At 43.1% G+C, this 23,682-nt stretch overlaps 1 protein-coding gene across 5 annotated transcripts in view; it reads left to right on the top strand.

Annotated features, from left to right (window-relative positions):
* COL11A1 (collagen type XI alpha 1 chain) overlaps positions 1 to 23,682 on the top strand; it is a 382,842-nt gene that overhangs the window by 104,218 nt on the left and 254,942 nt on the right. For all 5 annotated transcript variants that reach the window (XR_008306906.1, XM_053249173.1, XM_053249172.1 and 2 more), the window contains one exon: positions 8,523 to 8,651. Coding sequence is in view for 4 of the 5 variants with exons in the window: in XM_053249173.1 (XP_053105148.1) it covers positions 8,523 to 8,651 (129 nt within the window). In the remaining variant the exon portion in view is untranslated. The remainder of the gene's footprint in view (positions 1 to 8,522; positions 8,652 to 23,682) is intronic.

The raw sequence follows: 23,682 nt of genomic DNA, 5'->3' as shown, positions 1-23,682 counted from the left end.
CAGGTTGCAGTTATCAGCCTCTCAGCTGTATTTTGAACTAGCTGAAGTTTCTAAATATTCTTCAAAAGCAGCCTCACTTTTTGGCATATTTCAGCCTCTCATTTAGAATGGATTCAAGAGTTGTCTAGAGCCACAGAAATGGAGCTGCCCTTAGCTCTCTGACCCATTTGATGATCATGCTGACTGCAGATTGGAATATCTTCTTGAGCAGCAAAGCATTCCCACCATCAGACCTGACTCCATTGCCCATCTAGAATGTTCATTAGCCCCTCTCAGTCAGGATGAGTTATAAAAAGGCTCTCTGTTTGGGCTAGAGGGGCCCCTGCTGATACCTGAGACTACCTTCATGTTGTGCTCTTAGCATTTGAAATGGGATGATAGAATAATGTCGGGGCCACCCAAGTAGGAGGGGGGCCATTGAGGTCAGTTTGTCATGGACCCCTGAAATCTGGAGATCGTCCCCTTGACAATAAGTGAGGGGATCAAAGTGGGTTTGAGGATGAACACACGGGTGTCTTGAACATGCAAAGTGAATTTACTTCCAGATTTTCAGTTGTCAAGGCCAATATTGAATTATTATATATTTTATGTGAGAATTCAGCTATTGTTTAAATTTGAAATAAAGTAAAGATGAAGTTGTGCCATTGAGTCAGTGTGAACTCCTGGCACTCACAGAGTCCTGTGGTTGTCTTTGGCAGAATACAGAAGGGGTTTACCATTGTGATCTCCTGCACAGTATGAGAGGATGACTTTCAGCATCTTCCTATATCGCTGCTGCCTGATATAGATGTTTTCCATAGTCTGGGAAACATACCAGCGGGGACTCAAACCAGCAACCTCTTGCTCCCTAGGCAAGTTACTTCCCCGCTGTGCCAAATAGAGAACTATATTTGGTGAAGCTGTTCTCACAAGCAGCCTAGCCCAGGCTAAGGCAGCCTAGCCTGGGCTAGGCTGCTCATGTGGAGCATCGGGTTCCATGCGGATCCCAGTGCTTCTGCCCAGCCTAACCCCATTCCTAACCCCAGCTCTTAGCTGAGGTTAAAGGAGCAAGGGCTGGGCTCATGTGTCTCCACTGCTGGGCTCATGTGTCTCCTTGGGCTCCATGGAGCCACAGAGACAGGTGCCTAGAGCGCCCATCTAGGAGTAGGTGGAGTAATCCCTCAAGGGTGCCTTGGTCACATGGTGCCTTGTGGGATATCCAGAGACTGGGAAAATGAGTCCCTGTTCCACACTGCCAGGAGCAGGGCCTGTTCACTCATCCCACTTTTCCACATTCAGGGACTATGTCTGCTGGCTATATCTCCTGACATCCATGCAGTGGATGTTAGTGTGTGATGTCTTTATATGTGTACAGCTGTATATACCTAAGACGCCTTCAGGTGTTCAGAGGAGCCCTACACGTCTATAACAAACATAACACCTAACACGTGGGTGTCAAGTGGTGTGTTAGTATGTGACCTACTGTTGAGGTATGTTTCCCCTTTATGCTTTTCCTGCAATCCATTCGCTAGTCATTTTGTGATAGCCTAATGCAAATCCACATGCAAGCCATCAGTTAGTATTACCATCATCAAGTGAGCCAGCTCATGGTGATGAACACATTTTGCACACCAATTTACAGTAAATGCTGCCAGGGATAAGTGTCTTCTGAATTATGCCCTAGGGTTTTAGATTAGCTCTCACTGAACAATGCGAGTGCGTGCATACACAGTGTGAAAAGGAGTAGGAATTAAAACGTTCCTCCCCCTTTACTTTAAAAGAGATGAGATGCTCAAGATGAGGCATGTAGCTTTTCCAGTTCAGTTCATGTAGTACATTTTGTGAAGCAATACATTAATGTATAGGAAGCGAGTGGTGGGGAATGATTATGTTAAAGTCATCACTTTTGAGCAGTCAAAGCAGTATTCATAAGCAAATGTAATTAAAGTCAAGGAATCCTAAGCATGGCTTTAAAGTACTGTCTGTTGGTTCTGGATGATTATTAGATTATAAAACGTCAGAATGGGGGAAAGGGTAATAGGAATAACTGTGAGTCAATTGCACCAGTGTAAGTAAAATAAGATTAAAGCATTAGTCTTCTATGCGCTTGATTAACAAGAGGATTAAATGCAGAATAAAGCATAATAATAACATAGGGGTCGATTTCTTTATTGCTTTACTGGAATCATAGTGAGGCTGTTTTCAATATATGAATGGAAATTCCATTAATCTTCACAATGAGTTATGCGGAGAACCATTAGTCAATTAGTGTGATCCCCCCCACCCCAAGGATCTTGAAGTCAAGCTGAAAGGAGAATTGCTGCTCATGGTGTGCACACTTGCCCCATCTTTGCCCCTTGTAAACATTGGCTGACTTCCAGCACAGAATTAGGAAGGTGGAACAGGAGTTGCACCCTCACAGCGAGGGCTTTCCCAAGCTCAGCCAAAAGCTTGTTGAGTACCAAAGTGCACACAAAGGCAGGAGGGAGCGATTTTTGCTACTTCCTCGCTCTCCAAAAGATGCTTTGGCTTCCAGGAATGTGTCCCTGAGGGTTGTTCAGTCATCAGGGACCTACTTCTGAGTCACAGGGAATGCATCCAGGTGCATGGAGATTGACACATCTCCTTATGCAGTCAGTGGAGTTGCATTAGTCTTCAGTGCAGCAGTACCAATACTTCATGAGAAGCACTGGTGCTTGTTTAATCTGGATGTCAGCCATTGTGGACTATGATGCAATCTATGCCTCAGCTTTTTGTACAGTATTTATTTTAGTGGGATGTAATCAGTGGTCCCTCTAATTTTTTCATCTCTGTGCGGAATGAGTTTTGTTATGGGTGGCAGTATCAAGGCAGTGTGTGTGTACCTGCATTCAGAATGTGGCCTTCCTAATTCAACCTGAGCGGGATGTAAAATGAACTGAGCAGACATTCAGAAACTTGTGAGCGTACGCACATGCTCACGCCTTAGAGGGAACAGGGGATGCAATTTTAAAATATTAATGTGAATTTAGTTCAGGCCATTTTGACAGCTCAGAAAGCTGATGCACACTGCTAAATTTCTTCACATGATGGGTCTATGACTGCACAGAGAAAGGCTAATGTGAAGCGGTCTGTACATGTGATGGGTTGGCAGCCGTTGTCCTAATTATACAGATCCTGGAAATGGCCTCTGAGCCACTGCAAAGTAATTCACATTACCCTGTCTCAAAGTGCTTGTATTCCTTTGAAAGTGGCTGCACAGAGGAAGAATTTAGCAAGGCGAACCAACCCAGAGTGGGATATAGATTGAAAGGTTGAATATCAAAAATCCTATTCAGATATTCAAATGATGTGGGGGAGAAGAATCACATCACTGTTCTTGCACCTGACCTCCGCATGTTCAGCTGAACACCTGCAGAGGGCCTACACACATTGGGCTATCTGTGTATGGCCATATGTTAGCAGGTCTGTGTGGAAGTGTAGCAACTACCACCCTTCCTGACTATCCTTTGTTCAAAGTGGGGAAAATTAGGTTCAAATGGTTGCAGACCAACCCACAGCTATAGTAACATTAAAATACCTGCGGAAGTTGGTCTTGGTGTGGACATGTGGGAAAGGACAAAAGAGAGTAGACACATGCCTTGAAAGCAAAGAGTTGCTATATTTAGGAGTAATGGGGTAAAGAAAGTAAAAAGAGGGTGGTTAATCAAGAGTAGGGATGTACATGAATCGATTTTTTGATTCAATTTGTGCCTTGCCCAATTTGTGCAAGGCAGTGGGGTGCTCAGTTTATTTTTTAGGACTATTGAAATGTTTAGATTATTTGGTGTCTAATAACTTTCCCTCATAAGGAAACCCTATGAATATTCATTTTGACTATCATTGGACAGTGCCAGTTGCCAACTGCCATGTGTCAACTACACACACCCTGGGGTACTCAGTATATTTTTTAGGAATTTTTGAGGTGTGTAATGAATCCTCATAAGGATTCATTTTGAGGAAAGGTTATTAGACACTGAAGAGTCTAAATACTTGAAAAAATTCTTATAACATAAACTGAGTAGTACCCCACTGCCTTGAGGGGGGGGTGTAGTTGGCACATGGCAGTTGACAATTGCCACTGTCTAAAGACTGTTAAAACGAATAGAAGAAATGATGGCATGTAATGAATCCTCATAGGGATTCATTGAGGCAAGGTTATTATACACCAAAGAATCCAAACATTTGAAAAATAGTGACCACAAATTTTGCTCCATAACTCCACTTCAACAGCTTAGCTTTCAGAAAGAAAGAAAGGAAGGAAGGAAGAAAGAAAGAAGCAAGCAAGCAAGCAAGCTGGAAATCAGGAGAAATTGATAGGAGGAATCCAAATCTTGAATAGATTCGAATCAAATCTGGCATGATTCGATTTGGACCCAAATCTAGCCAATGGACCCCAGGGGTGATTTGTTCTGTCTCCAAATCACCTGTATCATCTAGATTTGGGTACAAATAGATTTTTTAAAACATTTTTTTAATATCTTGCTTTTCCTCCAAGGGACCCAGAGCGGTGTACTACATATTTAGGTTTCTCCTCACAACAACCCTGTGAAGTAGGTTAGGCTGAGAGAGAAGTGACTGGCCCAGAGTCACCCAGCTAGTATCATGACTGAATGGGGATTTGAACTTGGGTCTCCCCGTTCCTAGTCCAGCACTCTAACCACTACACCACTCTGGCTCCTGAATCGATTCGCACATCTCTAATCAAGAGATTAGCGCCTGGCAAACTCACTAATGACTTTCTTTGGTCTTTCTATACTGGAATTTGGTAGACTCAATGGAGATGGCTCAGGTAGCTCATTCACCATGTCATCGCTCTAGGAAGGGGGACAGAAATTTGAGGATGAAAGAGAGAAAGAATAGAGCAATTTTTCATATCTACCTGATCTAGTTGGAGTCTTTCCCTCCAGTTGGTTGAGCATATGGCAAGCCGTGGAGTGCATGGAAGCGGTGTGCATGATGCAGGATGGGGTGTAAGAGAGTGGTGTCAGGGCAGTGCCTTCTTTGGGAGGGTTTTATACACAAAAACATATTGTGAGGCATGGTTTAAGAGTTTCAGCATAATCTGAAACACTATAGTATTTTGGAATGCTTTCTCCATATAAGGCATGAATATTGAGTATCGATTAGGTTACGTCTTGGTTGTTTCTCCTGTAAGCTTCATAAACCAAAGAGCTATTTTACAAAAGATTACTGAAGGATGAATAAAAATGATCTCTTATCTCGTGAGACCTTGTTGTTGCCTGATAGCAGAAAGCCGTCGGGCCATGGGGGACAGCCTGGAAGTTAATGGCTGGCTGGGGTCTCGCCTGGACCAGCTGGGGATTGATGCGGGGCTACTCTGGGGCTAGGGGAAGACGCCACGCCACCCGAAGATTCGGGTAAGTCGCAGAGGCCCCTGGTGGGACCCCAACATAGAGGAAGACAGCTAGCATTCCTTTGCTTTTGTCTCTTTTATTCCTCTGATTTGGTCAGCCCTGTATCTCTGTATATGCTCAGATGCAATCAGAGGAACATTTCCTTTAGTCATTTACAGTCTTGCAATGACCTGGGGCTTTTATGCACAGCAGGTTTTACTGGGAGTTTACAGGGAGGCTTTCCTACGAACTGGAAGTTGTCCCAAAAAACTGACATGAATAGTGGATTTTTTTTAACCACTACTCCCCGATAACTTGCAGGGATATGGGGGTAAATCTAGCCGATATGTGAACACACCGCCTCCATTCTGGAGGAGATGCGAGTCAAAGGGCTTCAAAAGCCCAGTGTGAAAAGCTTCCTGGGGTCACCATGGCCTTATCAGAACGACTTGCCATTTCTGGAATGTGGACAGCTAAAGCTTCTCTTCCAAGCGGGCTAGGAAAATGGCTAAGTTTCTTTTGTTTGAGAGGTGAATTGCAGCATTGGCCTTGCAAGCAAGTCTAGTAACACGCGAGTCTTGGAAAAGGAGAGTTCTCAGTTGCATGGAGAGAGCCTTATGCATATACAGTTGTACACAGTTCTTTGCACTGCAGACCTTCAGCTGAATGTGTCCCCACCTCTGAATGTGTCCTTACACCACCTGAATGTCTGAAAAGGACTGTAGTGTAAAGATATTACATATTAATTTATTTATTGCATTTATTGCATTTGCATAGTATGTATGCCAATTTCAGTTTCTGCGCTTCCTCTTGCTTTCTAGTTAGTGCTTCTAAAAAAAGAGAAACTGCTTAATTTCCCATCTTTTCATTGTATTCTCATAATGTAATGTCTTGATGTGAATATACAGCTTTATTAGACAGATAATTCAAGGACAGAAGTGATTGTATCTCTCTTGCAATAATATTAGGAAAGCTCAGTTTCAAAAACCATTCATGATTTTTTTTCATGGTATATTATGCCACAAATAATTAAGCATGTCAGAAGACATGCTTGACACAATACTGGAAGGGGTGCTTTCAAAAATGGATTTAGTTCACCCATGTTGGTTGGGTAATGTAGGAGATGTCTATTGAGAAAGTGTGTGCGCGCACACACACACACACGTTTGCACACATGCCAGTATGTACCTTGCAGGCCACAACAGTGGACAGGCGGGAAGACAGCATTCAGTCTGGTGGGTCACAAGCTGTGCAGGCCTGCTCTAAACAGATAAATGTAGCTCAGCAGGAACTAACCCCTGAGGTTCATTTCTTTCCTATTCAGTAGGCAAAAATGGCCAAGGAACAATATCTCTATGAGTACAAAACTGAAGAGAGCATCAACCTGAATAACTTATATAGGCCTCAGCCTGACTGATAACTGATATAGGCCTCAGCCTGAGTTCTCTGTGCTTAATCTCTGTCACTTCCATGTTGATTAAGTGTGCATAATATTGTGTATGGATTGTGGTCACTGGGCAACATCCACAGGGCTGTCGGTCCTAAAGTCTGGCAGCATGCCGCATTAGCCCCGTGCTGTTGTGCATTCTCATTGAACCATGGGCACTTTTGTGCAGGAGCACAAATATTTTCCAGAGCTTGCCTGCACGCTGGAAGTGCTCTGTTAGAGCAGAAACATATCGCTGAGGGCCAAGTGATGTTTTCACTCTAATATAGCTACAGCGAGTATTTGTGCTCTTGAGCAAAAGTGTCCACACATTGGAGAGAGGACAGAACTGCCTGGGTGCTAGTGCTGTGTGCTGCCTGATGTTAGGAATGCTGGCCCTGTGGGTGTTGGCCAGTGACCACCATACCACGTGCTCACACTTCGGGAAGAGTGTGCAATAGTGCAGGGCCTAGTGCTGCATGCTGCCAGGTGCTAGGAGCACTGGCGGTATATACTGCTTTGGAGGTTGACCACTGTTGTTTCCTTGAAAAATGAATCATTGTTTTCTTTTTTTAATTTTCTAGTTTTGAATTTTGTATAATATGGCAGGGTTGCTGTTGTTGGTATTATTGGCTTGAAAAATTTATTTGGAATTTGATCTTTCTGTAAAATGGAAAACCATGAAAAATATGAGCTTGATCTGGCTAAATTAAGCATGTCTGAGTCCATGGGTTTTAACAGAAAAGGGCTAAGCATGTGTTTATTTCTTGCATCAAAATTAATTTGAGTTAAAATTGATTTATTTTAGGTGAATCTTGCCTCAAATGATTTTTTTTTAAGTCAGTGTACAGTTCAACTTAATGTAAGCACTTCCCCCAGTTATTTCAATAAGTTAAATGTGTTTATATCTCTCTCATTTAAATCAATGGTACTTTGATGTGTTTTCCTTTCGTGAGATTGTGTCCTCAAATATTAAAATATGGGCTGATATATTTATCTTTAAATTCCATTTAAATGCTTAAGAAAATGCAATATTTGCTAAAATCCTGAACTCTCTATTGGTTTGACCTCAGCCCCAAATGAAACCATAAAAAATGCCTTTCTATTCACCTTGGCAGTCTGAGAATCAATGATGTCATTCATAAAATCAAAAACTGTGTTCTACCTGAGTTTGGGAGCTGTGTGCGCTCCCAATTTTTGGTTGTGTGGAAGCAAAGTAAGAGGAAAACCTGGGTAGAAGTAATTATGTGGTAGGAGAAAAAGCTGCCTAGGTTTTGCTGGGTACCTTGCTACCTTGCTTCCACACAACTGAAAATTTGGGAGCACACACAGCTCCCGTACCTGGGTAGAACACAATTTTTGATTGTGTGTATAACCTCAATGAATGTCATTGTTATCTTGTATTAGATCACAGGGAGATAGATAATTGCAGCCCATATCTGGATTCATGCAATCAGTTTGTACATAAGAGCTTAAACATTTAGCTCTTGCCACAAAATGATTTCACCTCCCAATAAAACACCTATTTGTACACAGCAAATCCATTAACAAGCCATGGTGAAGCCCTAATAGACGAATATAAATTACTCCGATAGATTAACAGGCACCGCAGAATAATTAAACCTCTGTTAGCTGCATCTCACTTAACCAAGGTTGTTTTGCAAAGAAGAAGGATTCCTTTTCATTACTCCTCATGACCTGTAATGGTTGCTAATTTATAATCTTCTTATGTTTCCCGGCAGGGTGATATCCAGCAGCTGTTGATTGTCGGGGATCCCAGAGCAGCGTACGACTATTGTGAGCATTATAGCCCAGACTGTGATTCCCCTGTGCCCAATGCTCCTCAGGCTCAAGAACCTCAAGTTGATGAGGTGAGTAATGAGTCATGTTTTACTGGATTTATTGCACTTTAACGGGTGTGCTAAGATTCATGTGATTGCAGGGACGTTTATTTACAGCTAAATAGAATTCCTTCCTTACTAATGCATGTACTTACCTCTCTCTCTCAATTTTTCTTCATTGCGTTTAACCTTCCTATGCATTATTTTAGAAAGCGCAGTTCTGAATTACAGATTATATTTCATTTCCTGAAAAAAGTGTGATTCTCTGTGTGTGTACATAGGTATTCAAAATAATGCACATCGTTTTCTTAGCTAAATTAGATGTAAATGCTACTGATCCTCTTCCTCTTAGTCTTTGTGGTTGTACAACTAATGATGGGTGCCCAGACCATAGAAGAGTTTATATTTGTTGTGAGTCCCCCCACCATTTAAATGGCTTCCTATACCATAATTTGTTTAGAAGATTGAGGGCTTGTGTGTTCTAGTGAGTACCATACACTAGAGCTAAAAGGTCAGGTCATGTGAATGGTCTTAGTATGTTTACAGCCCATATCAATTTAATTGAAAATGACCCCAGTTGGCTGAACTGTTGTGATGGCATAGAATGCTTGTTACTGTTCCAAGGATTCAAGGAACAAAGCAGTCACAATGTTTTCAGTGCAATTTCTGTGTAGGAAGGGGAAACTGTCAGTTGATCTGAGATTAAAATCTCACACAGACCCTAGAGACTGTAGTTTTATAACATGTTGAAAACTGGAAAGAAATCTTGAGAGGTAGATACAGTAATCCCTGGCCAACTGCAAGGGTTTCATTACTGGAAAACCTTATGGTTGGCAAATTCGCAGTAGATGAACCATTGAAATCAATGGCAAACAGGGTTAGGGGAATCGTGGTTGTGGAAGGACTGCAAAATACAGTAAAAAATGGGGGGGGCAAATCACCAGGAGTGAGCAAGAGGAGTGAAGGGGACCCCTGAAAATGACCCCTTGACCCCTGAAAATTGCGACCCCCCCAATTGGAAAAAAAATCTTGCCAAACCGCAGATACTCAGGTCGTGGTTGTCAAGACTGGTCACAATTTCCCAGTTGTGGATACTCAAATCTGCGATATAGGAAACCCTCAGTTGGCAAGGGATGACTGTATTGTGCTTTTGTTTGTTTGTAAACTTGGTATTATATTGCTCCAAGATTAAAAATTTCTAGAATATGATAACAGAAAATAAATGTTAAAGAGTAACCTTGCCCGGTTACCCATTGCTATAGGGATGGCCACTAAAATGGTATAGTAGGTAGTAATCAACCAACACCACAAAAGGGGAGGAGGCCTCATGGCCTTACAGGTGGGCATGGTAAGGTAGTGATGGAGGCCGGTAGGCTTAGCCTTGCTGGGCAACTTGCTACTATATATATGTCACACCATCTCGCCAGCCATCTATGATTCCTGTATTTAATAAACTACATAAAAACAGTATGTTCGGAGGATGGGAAGTGGAATGGTTCCCTAAACAATCCTTTGTGTTATGAAGGCCATTTTTAAAAACTGGGAACTGGGAACACTGACCCTTGATTAGCTCAGATTAGTTTGTTCCAATTTTTTGGAACATACATTTCTGATGGCTTCTGACAATATCTTACATTTTACAAAATTCATCTGACTGAGGGTATGTGTTTACACTAGGGTGCATAAATTCAGGCTCCCAGGTACCCTGGGTACCTTAAAAAGATGGTTTTGGTGACAGGGGTTGCAGAAGTCAGGACACAGATTTTCTCTCTATCTCTCCTGTGTGTGCTGCTGTGTGTGGGATCTGTCCCTCACGTCCACTTGTTTCCTACTTCTTTCTTAGCTACAAAGAGCAGCCATACTCTCTAGGATAGGAATCCTGTTTTCAGGTAGACTTGAGCTGGCTTTTCTCAATTAAGCAGCACTGTTCTGAAGAACATGTGGGACATGTGTGGGAATATATGGCAGGAGACACTGACAAAAAACAGGTTCCTTCCTCTCAGGGCACACTCGGGTCTTCCCCTCTGTCTTTCCTTGGAAGCTGACTCCAATAAAACCTGACTAGTTCCTATATTTTGCGATCATTTTTGCACTCCTGTGTGTATCACACACACAAACACCCACAACAGTTGGTGATTAGAACTCCACTTCTGGATTTTGCCATAGGAAAGTGACTGCCTAATTAAAGAAGCACTGACTTTTTCAAAATGCCCCTTGGTATTTTTTGCATTTCTTCAAGCAGCACATTACTACACCCACTGGTGAGTAGCCATGGAAACATGCCATTTCAGGCTCTGTGCTGCTGCACCTACTCATGCATCAATTCCTTATTGTGCCCACAGAGGCCAAATCCTGCAGTTTACATGAATTGCTCTGATCCTGCGGGATGTTTCTCCTACTCAAGGGAGCAAGAAGAACATAAACACAGTCAGCTGAAGATTGCTGTAGTTACTAATATTGCAAATCCAACAAACTGTGTGATGGAAGCTTTTGTGAAGTGAACCAGAGCCAGCTTTGTCAGATGACATTTAGAAAGCTGATATCTGAAATCCTGCCCAAAGTATGGATGAAGGACAATGGCTTCAGTGCCAAAGTGTATCAATTGGATGCACTGTGTGCCCTCCAGAAATTGTATGAGTGGAACTAGGACTCTTGCACACGATCAGAAGTAGGTGGTTAGAGCTTGGAGGAGTCCTTCCCCATACTGGATAGACAAACAGTGCCTCTATTGGACTCTGCAACCCACGCTCCCAGAGGAGCGCCCACAGCAGTGTGCTTGGATCAGGGAAGTCCCCAGAAAAACAGGACAACCTTCCCACGATGCACCGCAAGGCTAGGAGGCAAAACCCCATGACATCAAGAGCCACACTCTGGCCACAAAGGGGAAGGAGGTGGGCCCAGCCCTATTCAAGTCATTGCTAGCATGGAACCATGGAGCATGCTGTGCAGAGCAGCACATTCACAGCTAGCTGCCCTTCATGTTGCAGTGCTTTCTCACAAACATGGTGGCTGGCTTTTAATATATATATTAAAAGCTAAAAGCCTGCCCAAGGTATGGAGGGATGGGCAAACAATAGCCCAATAGGTAGAGAGAGAGAGAGAGAGAGAGAGAGAGAGAGAGAGAGAGAGAGAGAGAGAGAGGTGTACAATAGGTGTGTGTATGTGTGTGTGTGTGTGTGTGTGTGTGTGTGTGTATATATATATATATAAATTTTTTTTAAAAAACCTTTTTAGGTGCCTGACATGTTTATCAAGTAAAACGCTTTATTTGGTACCTTTAAAAAAAAACCCAACAAAACCCCTGTATCTATATCAACCTGAAATGCTTCTCCATGTGTGATGGGGGTGGAGAAGAAGTTTGTATGGGGCAGTGGCTTCATGATTGTCCCAAGGGCCAAGCAATCAGCACTCTGCACAGCCAGTTTCTGCTTGATGGAAAAAGGAAGCATCTTCTGATTAAGATTGTACACAACAGGCACAACACTCAAGCTCATATACAAGTGGTCCTCATTATCTGCAGACTCAGCTTCCGTGGTTTCATGTATCTGTGATCAGTCAATGGAGACCTGACCTCATTATCTGAGGTTAAAGAGGCAAAATTTGCCTATCTATGGTTCCTTTTGATGTCATTTATGGCCATCATTTTGCAGGATAGAGCCATTTTGTGACTCTTTCTTTAAAAAAATCCCCACCATGATTCTTCACAGAAAATCGGAGGAATTTGGGGGTTTAGGGGGCATTGCTGGACAGCTGGAGAGCAAGGTATGTTACATTATTTCACTTTTTCTGCCTCCTCCCCACTTTTTTTTAACCCTTTTTTTACCTCAAGGAACGTAACCCCCCAATTTCCATTGATTCAAGTTCTCATTCACAGTGTCTATCTGTGGTTGTAGGCCAGAAATAAACTCACATGGATAACGAGGGCCACCTGTATCTTCATGCAGTCTCAGTTGCAAAAGCTTCTGTATTTTAATATCATTTGTTATGGTTAATTTTAATATTTTATAGTAACAATAAATATAGGTAAGTGAGAGGAATAATCACATCTGGTCTGAAACATGGTGGAGGAAGTGGAGACTACTCCCTTGCTTTCTATAAATGATGTTGCTGTGTAAAATGTTTTCCTCCATTCTCTTCCAAGGTGGGAATAATTTAGTAGGGACATGCAAAGAGGTTTGAAGCCGAATGTGTCAGACGTCGAACCTGTTCGGTTTGACTGTTCAAGGTTGAACCAAACCATCCCCTGTTCAGTCTGACCCCAGACCGAACACCCCCCAACTTTTCGGGGGGTTCACAGATTTTTTAAAATGTTTCTTTTACTTACTCCCTTCGGGGGTGTTGTTGGAGCCGGGGGGGGGGTCTGTGGAGGTTTCCCCTCCCCCGTCAGCCTCCCTTTATGCCTCCAACAGCCATTCAGCCAGCTCTTCCCCCTCTGGTGCGGTGGCCGTTTTGGAGGCCACCACGCCTGCGCAATTGGCCTCTGTGTGGCCTGGGTCATGCAGAGGCCAATTGCACAGGCGCAGTGGCCTCCAAAATGGCCACGACACTGAAGGGGAAAAGGCTTGAACGGGCCAAAGAGACGGCCAAATGGTAGGGATGTGCACAAAATTGGTTTGCACGTTCGGTTTGAATTCGAACCGGGTTTGAACTGGAAGGGGGAGGTTTGGTTTTGGTTTTGTTTGAACCCCCCCAATTTGGTTCAAATCTGAACTGGTTTGAACTGGTTCGAACCTCCCATAGTGGGTGGGGTGGTAGTTGGCATCAATGGGTGCCTACCATCCAACACCCAAAGCAATCAGACACTTGTTTGACATTTTACAATTTTTTTAACTTTTAAAATTTTCCCCTCATAGGGTATAATGGCGACTCGAATCAGCCCATTATTCCCTATTGTGGAGCACCCATGGGTGCCAACCACCACCCAAACCCCGGAGCAATCGGACACTCCTACAATTTTTATGTACAATATGTACAGGCTATATTGGATTTAAGTTGAAACACAGACACTCATGCAATTACAAACTTTTTTTTAGTTCAGGTACCATAAATTTCATGAAAGCAATCAAAAACAAGTTTCACCGTTAGAGCAGATAAGTGCTTGCATCTCCAGAGATGGCCTGATCCATTCACCACAGTAGTCCAAAGAATAAGGGCAAAACAAAATGCATCATGGTCACACCTGTGACCATTGCCTTTGGTCTTATCTCTAGGTTTTTCTGCTCATGCTCTCTGACTTTGATACGATAAAGGAGTGGCTGATTGGTGGTTGATCTCCCCCTTATCCTACCACATGCAGCCAACAAGCTGCCTCGGTGTTCGTTTTCTGAGATTCATGGGTGATTCTGGAGAAGGAAAGACACACACACACACTCACAACTGTGAGTTTAAACGGGCTTTATTAGGGCTAATGATTACAAGTGTAGGTGATTAGGCATATAGGCAGGTAGTTATCAATTTCATTTTCCTATGATTGTAGTGTAGTGTTCAGTAACAGCTAAAAACATTGCTAAATCATTTCCCCCTTTGCCAAAATGCAGAGCTGCTAGCTAGGAAAGAGTTTTGGCCTCACCAAGAAACAGGCAGTCATGTTATCAGCAAGCTGAGGAATTCAGCTTCTGTGTGCAAAGAGTGCCCTATCTTGCTGCTACTTAGCAACAAGTCGAAACAATTCCCCCAACCTGGCAATTCAATCAGTGTTTCCCTAATAATTTGTTGGCCTAATAATTTCTATGACAGTTAACTCATACCAATAACAAGTGCAAGGCATCTTTGACTCTTAACAGAAAAGGCATTTCTTTTTAACCCTTCTACTAAATGCTGAATAGTTTAAAACAGTTTCCTTTCATTAGGAGCAAGTAGCTGAAGGCCTTTGCTATCTCCTGATTGTTCCAAAACAATCCAGAAGGTGTGCTGGCAGAGAGCAAAAAGCTGAAGTACAGTTTTCAAAGAGGGAGGGAGACTGGCAAGAGGAATGTCCATTAAAGCAGCGTAGGAAGGGGGAGAAGGAGGGACTGGAAGGAGGACAGGGGGAGACAGATGCTGTTTCCTGCCACCTGGCAAATGATGGCTGTGGCAGGGGCTTTGCTGGAACTCAGGATAGGTAAGAGAGAAGATCCAGGGACAGAGGGGAGAGGGGAAAAGGAGGGGATGGAAGCAGAGATATTAATCAGAAGTGGTTATCTGTGAAGGCATGGCGTGGGCAATTTTTACCAGTTTCCAGGTGAGCTGGAACGAAATCTCTGCTGGCTTCTCTGGTGGGAGGGTGACTGGCTCTGAAGATACAGGGAGGGGTTACATGGTGCCTCTTCCATGAAGTAAGCCCATGCCTATCCTTCCCCATGAATGGCTGTCTGCAGCCTTTTATACCGTTTTGTCACCTCTCAAAGTCAAAACAATCACCTCATCTTCTCCAGAGTGTCTCCAATTTGATAAAGCAAGCTCCAGCCCTGTTTCCAGATTCCCTCTCTTGCCCTCCAGGCAAAGAGCCACTCAGGAGCTTGTCCTGACTCTTTGATCAAATTCAAGATAGAGACACTTTTTAAATGTCCAACTGACCCTGGCTTGTAGCCATCTCAGATCTTTGTTGATGTTCTTTAGCCCAGAGAAATATGTTAGAAGGACAGGGAATGTTACATAAGCAAGAGGGGTTTCAGTGTTATATGAATGTGTTAGCCCCCATAGCATGGTGTAGGTGTTATTAGCTATATGCGGTTTCTTATAATTTTCTAAATAAGCTAGATATGATTATGCTTGACATGTTCTCATGATTGGTTTTAGCAAGTCAGCAAGTAGCCCAAGGCTTTTTGGAAGGCAGTAAACAGGCTTCAAGGCTGGGAGAGTGAGGGAAAATTGCCCTTCTCTCTCAAACGTCAGGAATAGCATTTCTGTTCACTGGCTTGGCTTAGAGAAAAAAAATCAAAGTCATGTTTCAGCTTCCTGCCAGAACGACAATCCAGACACAGGCCTCAATCTAGCCTTTTGGCTTTTGGGGGTCTCAGAGCAGGTTCTAAAAAGAGGTCCACCCACCTGTTCATATCAGCTTCTTACAGGGCCATTCTGATAGTAAAAGGTCTCAGTATCATCCCGTACATAATTGTTGATGGAAGTGAAAATTCCTCTCACTCCCCACAGGTTTTGCAAGTAATTAATTAAGGTTGTTTCAAGTGTAAACTTTAATACATATTTACTTTCTTAGACAAAATAAATTAATTTTCCCATTGTTTTTCATTTTCCAGAGCAGCACTTGTGGGAGACTTCAGGGGCAAAAGAACTATGTGACTGGGTGGTTCAACAGAATTTTCTTAACTTATCTTTGCTCCACATAATTGCTACATGTAGGTGGTATTCACTAGGGATGTGCACGAATGGATTTATTTATTTGGTTTGTACCCAAATAGAATCATCCCTGATTTGTTTTGTGTCCAAATCTGTCCACCCAAATCGCCCCAGATTCAATTTTGATTCGATTTGATTTAGATCTGGATTGATTTGGACCACTTATAAAGGTTGTACGGGCACCAGACCTGAGTGGTGGGTGGCACCATGGGTGCCACCTACCATCCAAATTCCAAGGCAGCGGGGCACGTGGTTGATTTATAATGGATTTCTTTGGTTTTTACTGATTTTGTATATTTCTGCCATAGGAAATAATGGGGATTTGAAGTCACTCTATCAAAACCCTATCATGGATTCCCAGCTTTCTTTAAAAAAAAAAAAAAAAAGCTAAGCTCTAGCCCTTGTAGAAGTAAAGTTATGGAGCAAAATGTGTGTTCACTATTTTTCAAGTGTTTGGATTCCTTGGTGTATAATAACCTTTCCTCATAATGAATCCCTATGAGGATTCATTGCACACCTTCATTTCTTCTGTTCATTTTGACTGTCATTGGACAGTGTCAACTGTCATGTGTCAACTACCCCCCCCCCCCACACACACACTGGGGTTACTCAGTTTATCTTTTATGAATTTTTGAAGTGTTTAGGTTCTTTGGTGTCGTCATTACACACCTCCATTTCTTGTATTCATTTTGACCCCACTGCTTTGCAAATGGGGAATTAGTGGCATCCCTTGTGCCAACTACCCCCCAACCTGCAAGCCACTGAGTACTCCTAATATTTTAGGATTTTTTGAGGTGTTTAGATTAATGGGTGTGTAATGAATCCTCATAGGAATTCATTATAAGGAAAGGTTATTAGTCACCAAAGAGTCTAAACACTTGAAAAAATTCCTAGGACATAAACTGAGTAGTACACCACTGCCTTGTGGGTGGGAGGAGGGTGTAGTTGGCACATGGCAATTGACAGTTGGCACTGTCCAATCGTGGTGTGCATGGAACTGCAGAGGTGTGGTTCGATGCCGGGGGGGCGGTTCTTTAAAGGCAGGGGAGAGTGCACTCCCCACCCCGCCGCACTCCCCCTGCCGGCACTTGATTTTTTTCAATTTTCTGGGGTGGCAGCATACGCCCCTGTCCCCGTTCCTGGCCGGAAGTGCGCACGCCAGCGTGCATGCACACACGTATGTCGCGCCTGGCGTGCGCAAATCATGCACATTGCGTGTAACATTGCACACGTGATGTACATGACATGCCCAACGTGCACAACATGCATGCACTGGGCGCGACGTGCGTGTGTGCGCACCGGGCACACAGGCAGATGGTACTTCCAGCCACTTCCGGCCAGGAATGGGGGAGGGGCGGCAGGGAGGTATGCTGCCATGCCCCCAAATCCGGTGGGGGGGCGGGGAATGTGCACCCTCCCCTGCCCTTACAGAACCAGCCCTCCCTGGTGTCGAACCTTCAAGCCGGCGCCACATTTGAACCAGTTCTGAGGCCTCTACAATGGGCTCTGGACCAGTTTATGTACATCCCTACTGTCCAAGGGCAGTCAAAATGAATAGAAGAAATGAAGTTGTGTAATGAATCCTAATAGGGATTCACTGAGGAAAAGTTACTATATACCAAAGAAGCAAAAAACACTTGAAAAATAGTGACCATACATTTTGCTTCATAATTCTACTTATACAAGGGCTAGAGCTTCGTTGTTTTCCTTTAAAAAAAAAAAAAAGGTCGGAATCTGGGAGAATTAATAGGATGAATCCAAATCTTGACTCAGTTTGAATCGAATCTGGCATGATTTGATTTGTACCCGAATCTAGCCAATGGACCACAGGTGTGATTTGTTCTGTCTCCCAATCACTCAAATCAGCTAGATTCGGGTACAAATCAATTTGTTCCCGAATTGATTCACACATCCCTAGTATTAATCCCCCTAGCCTTTTTTTTTAAAAAAAAAAAACCCACACAGGCTGTTAGAAGCTTTCCTGTACCCTCAAATTCTCTGACATGGTTCTCATCGTAGATGATCAGCCATCTCATTATATTTGGGAAGCCGAATTTTGAAGTATTCTTTATCTTTATGTTATCCAGTATCTAGGTCATTCCCGCCATGTCTTCCCACTGTGTATGGCAGTGCACAAACACATTTTTCACATCAAAAGCACTACTATTTATCATCATCATCATCACCATCACCATCCTAAAGGCTTTTTGAATGCATTTTAGAGTTGATCATCTCCATCCCTTTGGAGCATTTGAAAAATAGAAAAATCTCAGCTTTGACTTTTGTAAATACCCCCTTTGCACTGTAAAGTCAAATGCACTGAACTGTGTCCAGACAAATCACATTAGCTTAGCCACATCTCAGAAATCAGAGGCGGAAAAAGGCCTATTCAGTCATGTGCCCGTGGCCTTCTCAAAGCTGGATTGTTCCCTGTCCAGTCTGGTTTGAGAGGGCTTTTGCTATGAGGCCTTTCACTTCTTTGCTTGGAACAGTATCCCACAGCCTCATAAATCTCACAACCTGACTGGAGATGGAGAAATTGCTCCCAAATGGCAGCTCTGCTTCATTTGTTTTGGCCTTGCCCCAATTGCATAGATTATGTGAGAGAAATAAAAGAGATGCCTTTAATGAAATGCTTTTTAGAAGGGAAGATCCAAATGAAGTCGAGCCATCCACTCTCGAGAGACACCATGCAGCATTTTTTTTTTACAATGCTAATTTAACTTGCCTTTTCTGCAAAGACTTGTTGAGTTACTGAATCTATGTTTCCTTAGAGACACAGATTGTGTCAGACACCATTTTCATATATGGCATGCAGGATTTAGCTGTATCTGTAGGCTGAAATCTGTAGAGATAATAAACTTTCTAGTTAGGAAAGCATTTTAGTTTATTTCCCAAGGGCAATTAGTGTAATGAAAATCATAAATATTCCAGTAACCATTGATTTTTGCAAAGTCTTTGGGAACTGACTTCTCTTAAATGCAACTTTATCTCAAATTATTTACCTGGATAAGGATTTTGGCTATCTGTTACATAGAACACTGTTGTGGCAATCTGTTCAAAAGGCCCCTCTTTGAGAAACTGTTTGGAATTCTTTCACTAAAGTCTGTGGCAAGTGGAGATGGGTTAAAGCTGATCTGTTTTGATCTGGGTATACCAATGTCTGGCACCTATCTGGTGTATTACTTATTTCCTAGGACCTAACATGCATAGGAAATTTCATTCATGCACAGAAAGGCATAGAGGCCTTTGGGCAAGTTGAGTGCAGCCTGGTATGATGGGGATCCAGTCTGGATTCAAGTAGAACCCAAATTTGTTGCTTAATTCCAAATCTTTCCAGCACTGAACACCATCCAACTAATACTTTTTTGGATAATTATTTGGTTTAGTTTGGTTTAGCCTACCTTGCACCAAACCACCTGTGCCAATGTGAGTGTCTAACAAACATGCCCATGGTGCTATGCAACCGGGCCTTTCCACTATTATTTACTCTTGTGCAATTGCACATTGCAACTCTACTGATATTATTCCCCATGCCCTATGGGTGTGTTTGTTAGATGCTCACAGTGGCATGGGTGGTTCTGAACCAGGCTTGCAAAGCTGTGCAGCATGTACACCCCTGCATTTAACTTTTGTGGGATATAACGAATGCAGATGGTAATATGTTGGATCAGGCCAACAGCCTGATCCCAGAAACAGTCCCTAGAACTGTTGCTCTTTAATTGGAATGTTATGGTTGCTGCATGTTACCCTTTGAACAGATTGCATTATGCACCTTATATGTCTCCAATTACCATCTTTATTGTAGAAAAATATAGCAGCTGTTTCTCCTCCTGGGATGCAAGGCCTCTCCACCGTAAAAAATGGCAGAATATCAGAGCAAATGTTAGCTACATCTTTCATTATCATTTCATTATGCAGACATGGGAAATGTAAATGCTGATTAAAATGTGTGTTTCATGAAACCTGTCCATCATATAGTCCTGGTTCATACACTTACCAAACCAGTGACCTTCTTTGTATGATTGATGAGCGGAGATGTGCTTTTCTCCTCCACCATGTGCATAGCATAACATGTGAGTTGGGAATTCTGTATGGAAGTCCAGAAATGTGCAGAAGCCCAATTTGAACAGCATTCACCTCATTTGGGCACAGGGGGAAAGAATTGCACATGCTATTCTTGTGCACATAGGAACCTTTACTTGGGTTTGGATAACTTCATGGAGGAGAGGTCTATCATCGGCTACTAGTTGGAGTGCTGTAGGCCACCTCCAACCTCAAAGACAGGATGCCTCTGAGTACCAGTTGCAGGGGAGTAACAGCAGGAGGGAGGGCATGCCCTCAACTCCTGCCTGCAGGCTTCCAGCAGCATCTGGTGGGCCACTGTGAAACAGGATGCTGGACTAGATGGGCCTTGGGCCTGTTCCAGCAGGGCTGTTCTTATGTTCTTATGCCTGTGCTCATCACATGTTTAGAAACATAGGAACATAGGTAGCTGCCATATACTGAGTCAGACCATAGGTCCATCTAGCTCAATATTGTCTACACAGACTGACAGTGGCTTCTCCAAGGTTACAGGCAGGAATCTCTCTCAGCCCTATCTTGGAGATGCCAGGGAGGGAACTTGGAACCTTCTGCTCTTCCCAGAGTGGCCCCATCCCCTGAGGGGAATATCTTTCAGTGCTCGCACATCAAGTCTCACATTCATATGCAACCAAGGCAGACCCTGCTTGGCTAAGGGGACAAGTCATTCTTGCTACCACAAGACCAGCTCTCCTCTTTCATTAGCATGCTGGAAAAGAAATTTCTTTCCCCCTGATAAGTGATTCTTGGAAAATAATGCAGGCCATAGATAAAGTGTCTTATTTTTTGTGAACGGATACACAACTTGCCTATTTGGATTGTTTAGTTAGTCCACACACTTGCCTTCTTTAAATATCTGTTGAACTATTGTCTGTCCCAAGGGCAATTGTTGTAAAGAATTTGTCCCTCAGAATGTTTTTAAAGTGCAAAATTAATTCAAACGTTTGGAATATTTTTCCTTTTGTAATACCCAGAATCCTTTTTGAAAGCAAAAGCGCATCTTTTTCCACTCAAAATATTTCCTCCACACCAACTTCTTCATTTTGTATTGGTGAACTGGTGTTTCTAAAATGCATCTAATGAAGAAAACAGTTCTCTTCACTGAAACTGCATGATGATCAGGCTGTGCAATACAATTATGCTTCTTTCTCTGGTAAAGAAAGCATGAGGTCACAGTGGAAATATTGTATCTCATCAAAGAATGCCAGGTTTTATTCATCCCTGAGCTTCACATCAAAACATCTATCCATGTGCAATACTAATTACAAATGGAACTTTACAAAATACGTATATGTCTTATTGTACCTTCAGACATTCTAAAGAAGCAGCAAGACAGGAAGCATAAGTGAGCATTTCCATGCTTTCAATGTCAGGTTAGAAAGGAAATTTTTATGGAGTAAAATATGCAAACTGTTTCTTCATCTGGAGAGTGCAAAGTTGTTGTCCCCACAATTTCATTTTGAATTATATTGGAAACTTCCAGCCCTAGATTTCAGCCCAACTTTGGGGAATCAGTTTTGATCCAGATTGGACCTTTTGGTGCCTTCAGGCCTTGCTGATTAGCAATGACATTATGTGTCAAGACCCTGAGGCCTCAGTCCTCACCATGGGTGTCTGTGCCATAATGGAGGAGCAGCTTTCAAAATCATTCCACTTGGTATTACTTATTGGAAGTGGTTGGAATTACAGGGAAGATTCTGCAGGCAAAAGAAGATTAAAGCATGGACAAAGGCTGCAGCATATATGTGCTCAAGGATGTAGGGAGTTATGGGAAATGAAGCTTCCCCTGCTCCCAGCATTTCTGTATGCATTGGAACATGCATCCAGGATTTTAGTGACTGCTCTGGCCATTATTTGTATTCGGAGTGATAATGTTACATTCTGGTGCATGGTGATCCAGTATCCAGACATCATCACAGTCCTGCACAGGCTAATTCATCTCACCTGACAGTGTGCCCCAAGGAGAGAAAAGTAACAATAGCAAAAGAAAAAAGTAAAAGGCATGCCTCATCAAGATACTCTTCAAATGATCTTCCAGGTGGTCCAAGTTACAAACTACAGCAGACGGCATTTGTGACTACTAGGTACTTGAAAGTCCCTCATTTTTTCAGTTTGTGAATGACAACTCAGGGAACATGATAGCAGGCAATCATCATTTTTCATCAGCAATAACCAAATGTTCTATCTGTGAACAAGCAAAAGCAAGGCAGTGATATGAAAGAGGGAAAAAAACCTCCCCAGCATCTGAATCCCGTTTTTGACTCCCTATGCTGAATTCAGAGGAAGAGCACAATTGTCCATACATCTGAATCCAACTTGCTTGCAGGAGTGTTCTGAAATGCTTCATAATTAGACCTCCCTGTTGTACTCATCTGGACTCCACTGGAGCACCATTCCATACATACTGGTACTGTATGTGGTACCAGTATATACAATACATATCCAGTAGATATTCCAAGAGGAATCCTGTTTTATGTATATTATTTCATTGACTTGATTTCATTATGTATATTATTTCATTGACTTGGGTTTCTCATGACAATCCATGGACAATCCAATCCATGCATTGGATATCTCAGTTAAGCAACCATAGGCCTGTCTCCAAGCTTCCATGGTTGGGCAAGGTAATTGAGAAAGTGCTGGCCTCCCATTTCTAGGCAGTCTTGCAGGAAATTGATTTTCTAGACCGGCACCCCATTCGAACACCCCCCCCCCCCCGGTTTAACTCGTCCTTTTGGATCTTTCAGCAGCTTTCGATACTATCAACAATTGTATCCTTCTGGACCGTCTGAGAGTGTTGGGGGTGGAAGGCACAGCTTTGCAGTGGTTCCACTCCTACCTCTCAGGTAGATTCCAGATGGTGTTGCTTGGAGACTGCTGTTCTTCAAAATGTCAACTTTTATATGACATCTCCCAGGGCTCCATACTGTCTCCAATTCTTAACATCTACATTGAACAGCTGGGAGAGATCATCAGAAGATTTGGTGCAGGGTGTTATCAGTACACTGATTACACCCAAATCTATTTCACCATGTCAACATCAGGAGATGGCACAACCTCCCTAAATGCCTCTCTGGAGGCAGTAATGGGCTGGATGAGGGATAACAAATTGAGACTGAATCCAAATACGATGAAGGTACTTATTCTGAGGGGTTGGAACTAGGGCGACAATTTTGATCGGCTGGTTCTGGATGGGGCCACATTTCCCCATAAGGAACACGTACATAGTCTGGGAGTGCTTCTGGATCCAAATCTCTCCCTGGTGTCTCAGGTTGGCACAGTGGCCAGAGGTGCTTTCTGTCAGCTATGTCCGATACACCAAGTGCATCAGTTTCTTAAGATAAATTACCTCATAACTGTGATACATATGCTGGTAACCTACAGACTAGATTACTGCAATGAGCTTTATGTTCGGGATGTGCACGGAACTGGCTAGCCGGTTTGGTTCGAGGCTGGACCAGCCTTGAACCCAACGGGCCAGTTTGGTCCGGCACCCCATTCGAACCCCCCCCGTTCAGTTTGGTCTGGGGGGAGGGATTTGCGAGCTTGACATTGGTGGCGGGAAGGGGGGAAAGGTTCCAGCCTTCCTCATGTCCCGCTCGGCCAGTTCGGCTGGTTTTTGGCCTTCACTCGGCAGCCATGC

This window comes from Hemicordylus capensis, chromosome 4 (assembly GCF_027244095.1).
Source record: "Hemicordylus capensis ecotype Gifberg chromosome 4, rHemCap1.1.pri, whole genome shotgun sequence".
Lineage (NCBI taxonomy): Eukaryota > Metazoa > Chordata > Lepidosauria > Squamata > Cordylidae > Hemicordylus > Hemicordylus capensis.
The sequence above is the reverse complement of the archived record's forward strand: the minus strand, read 5'-3'. Positions and strand labels throughout refer to the sequence as shown.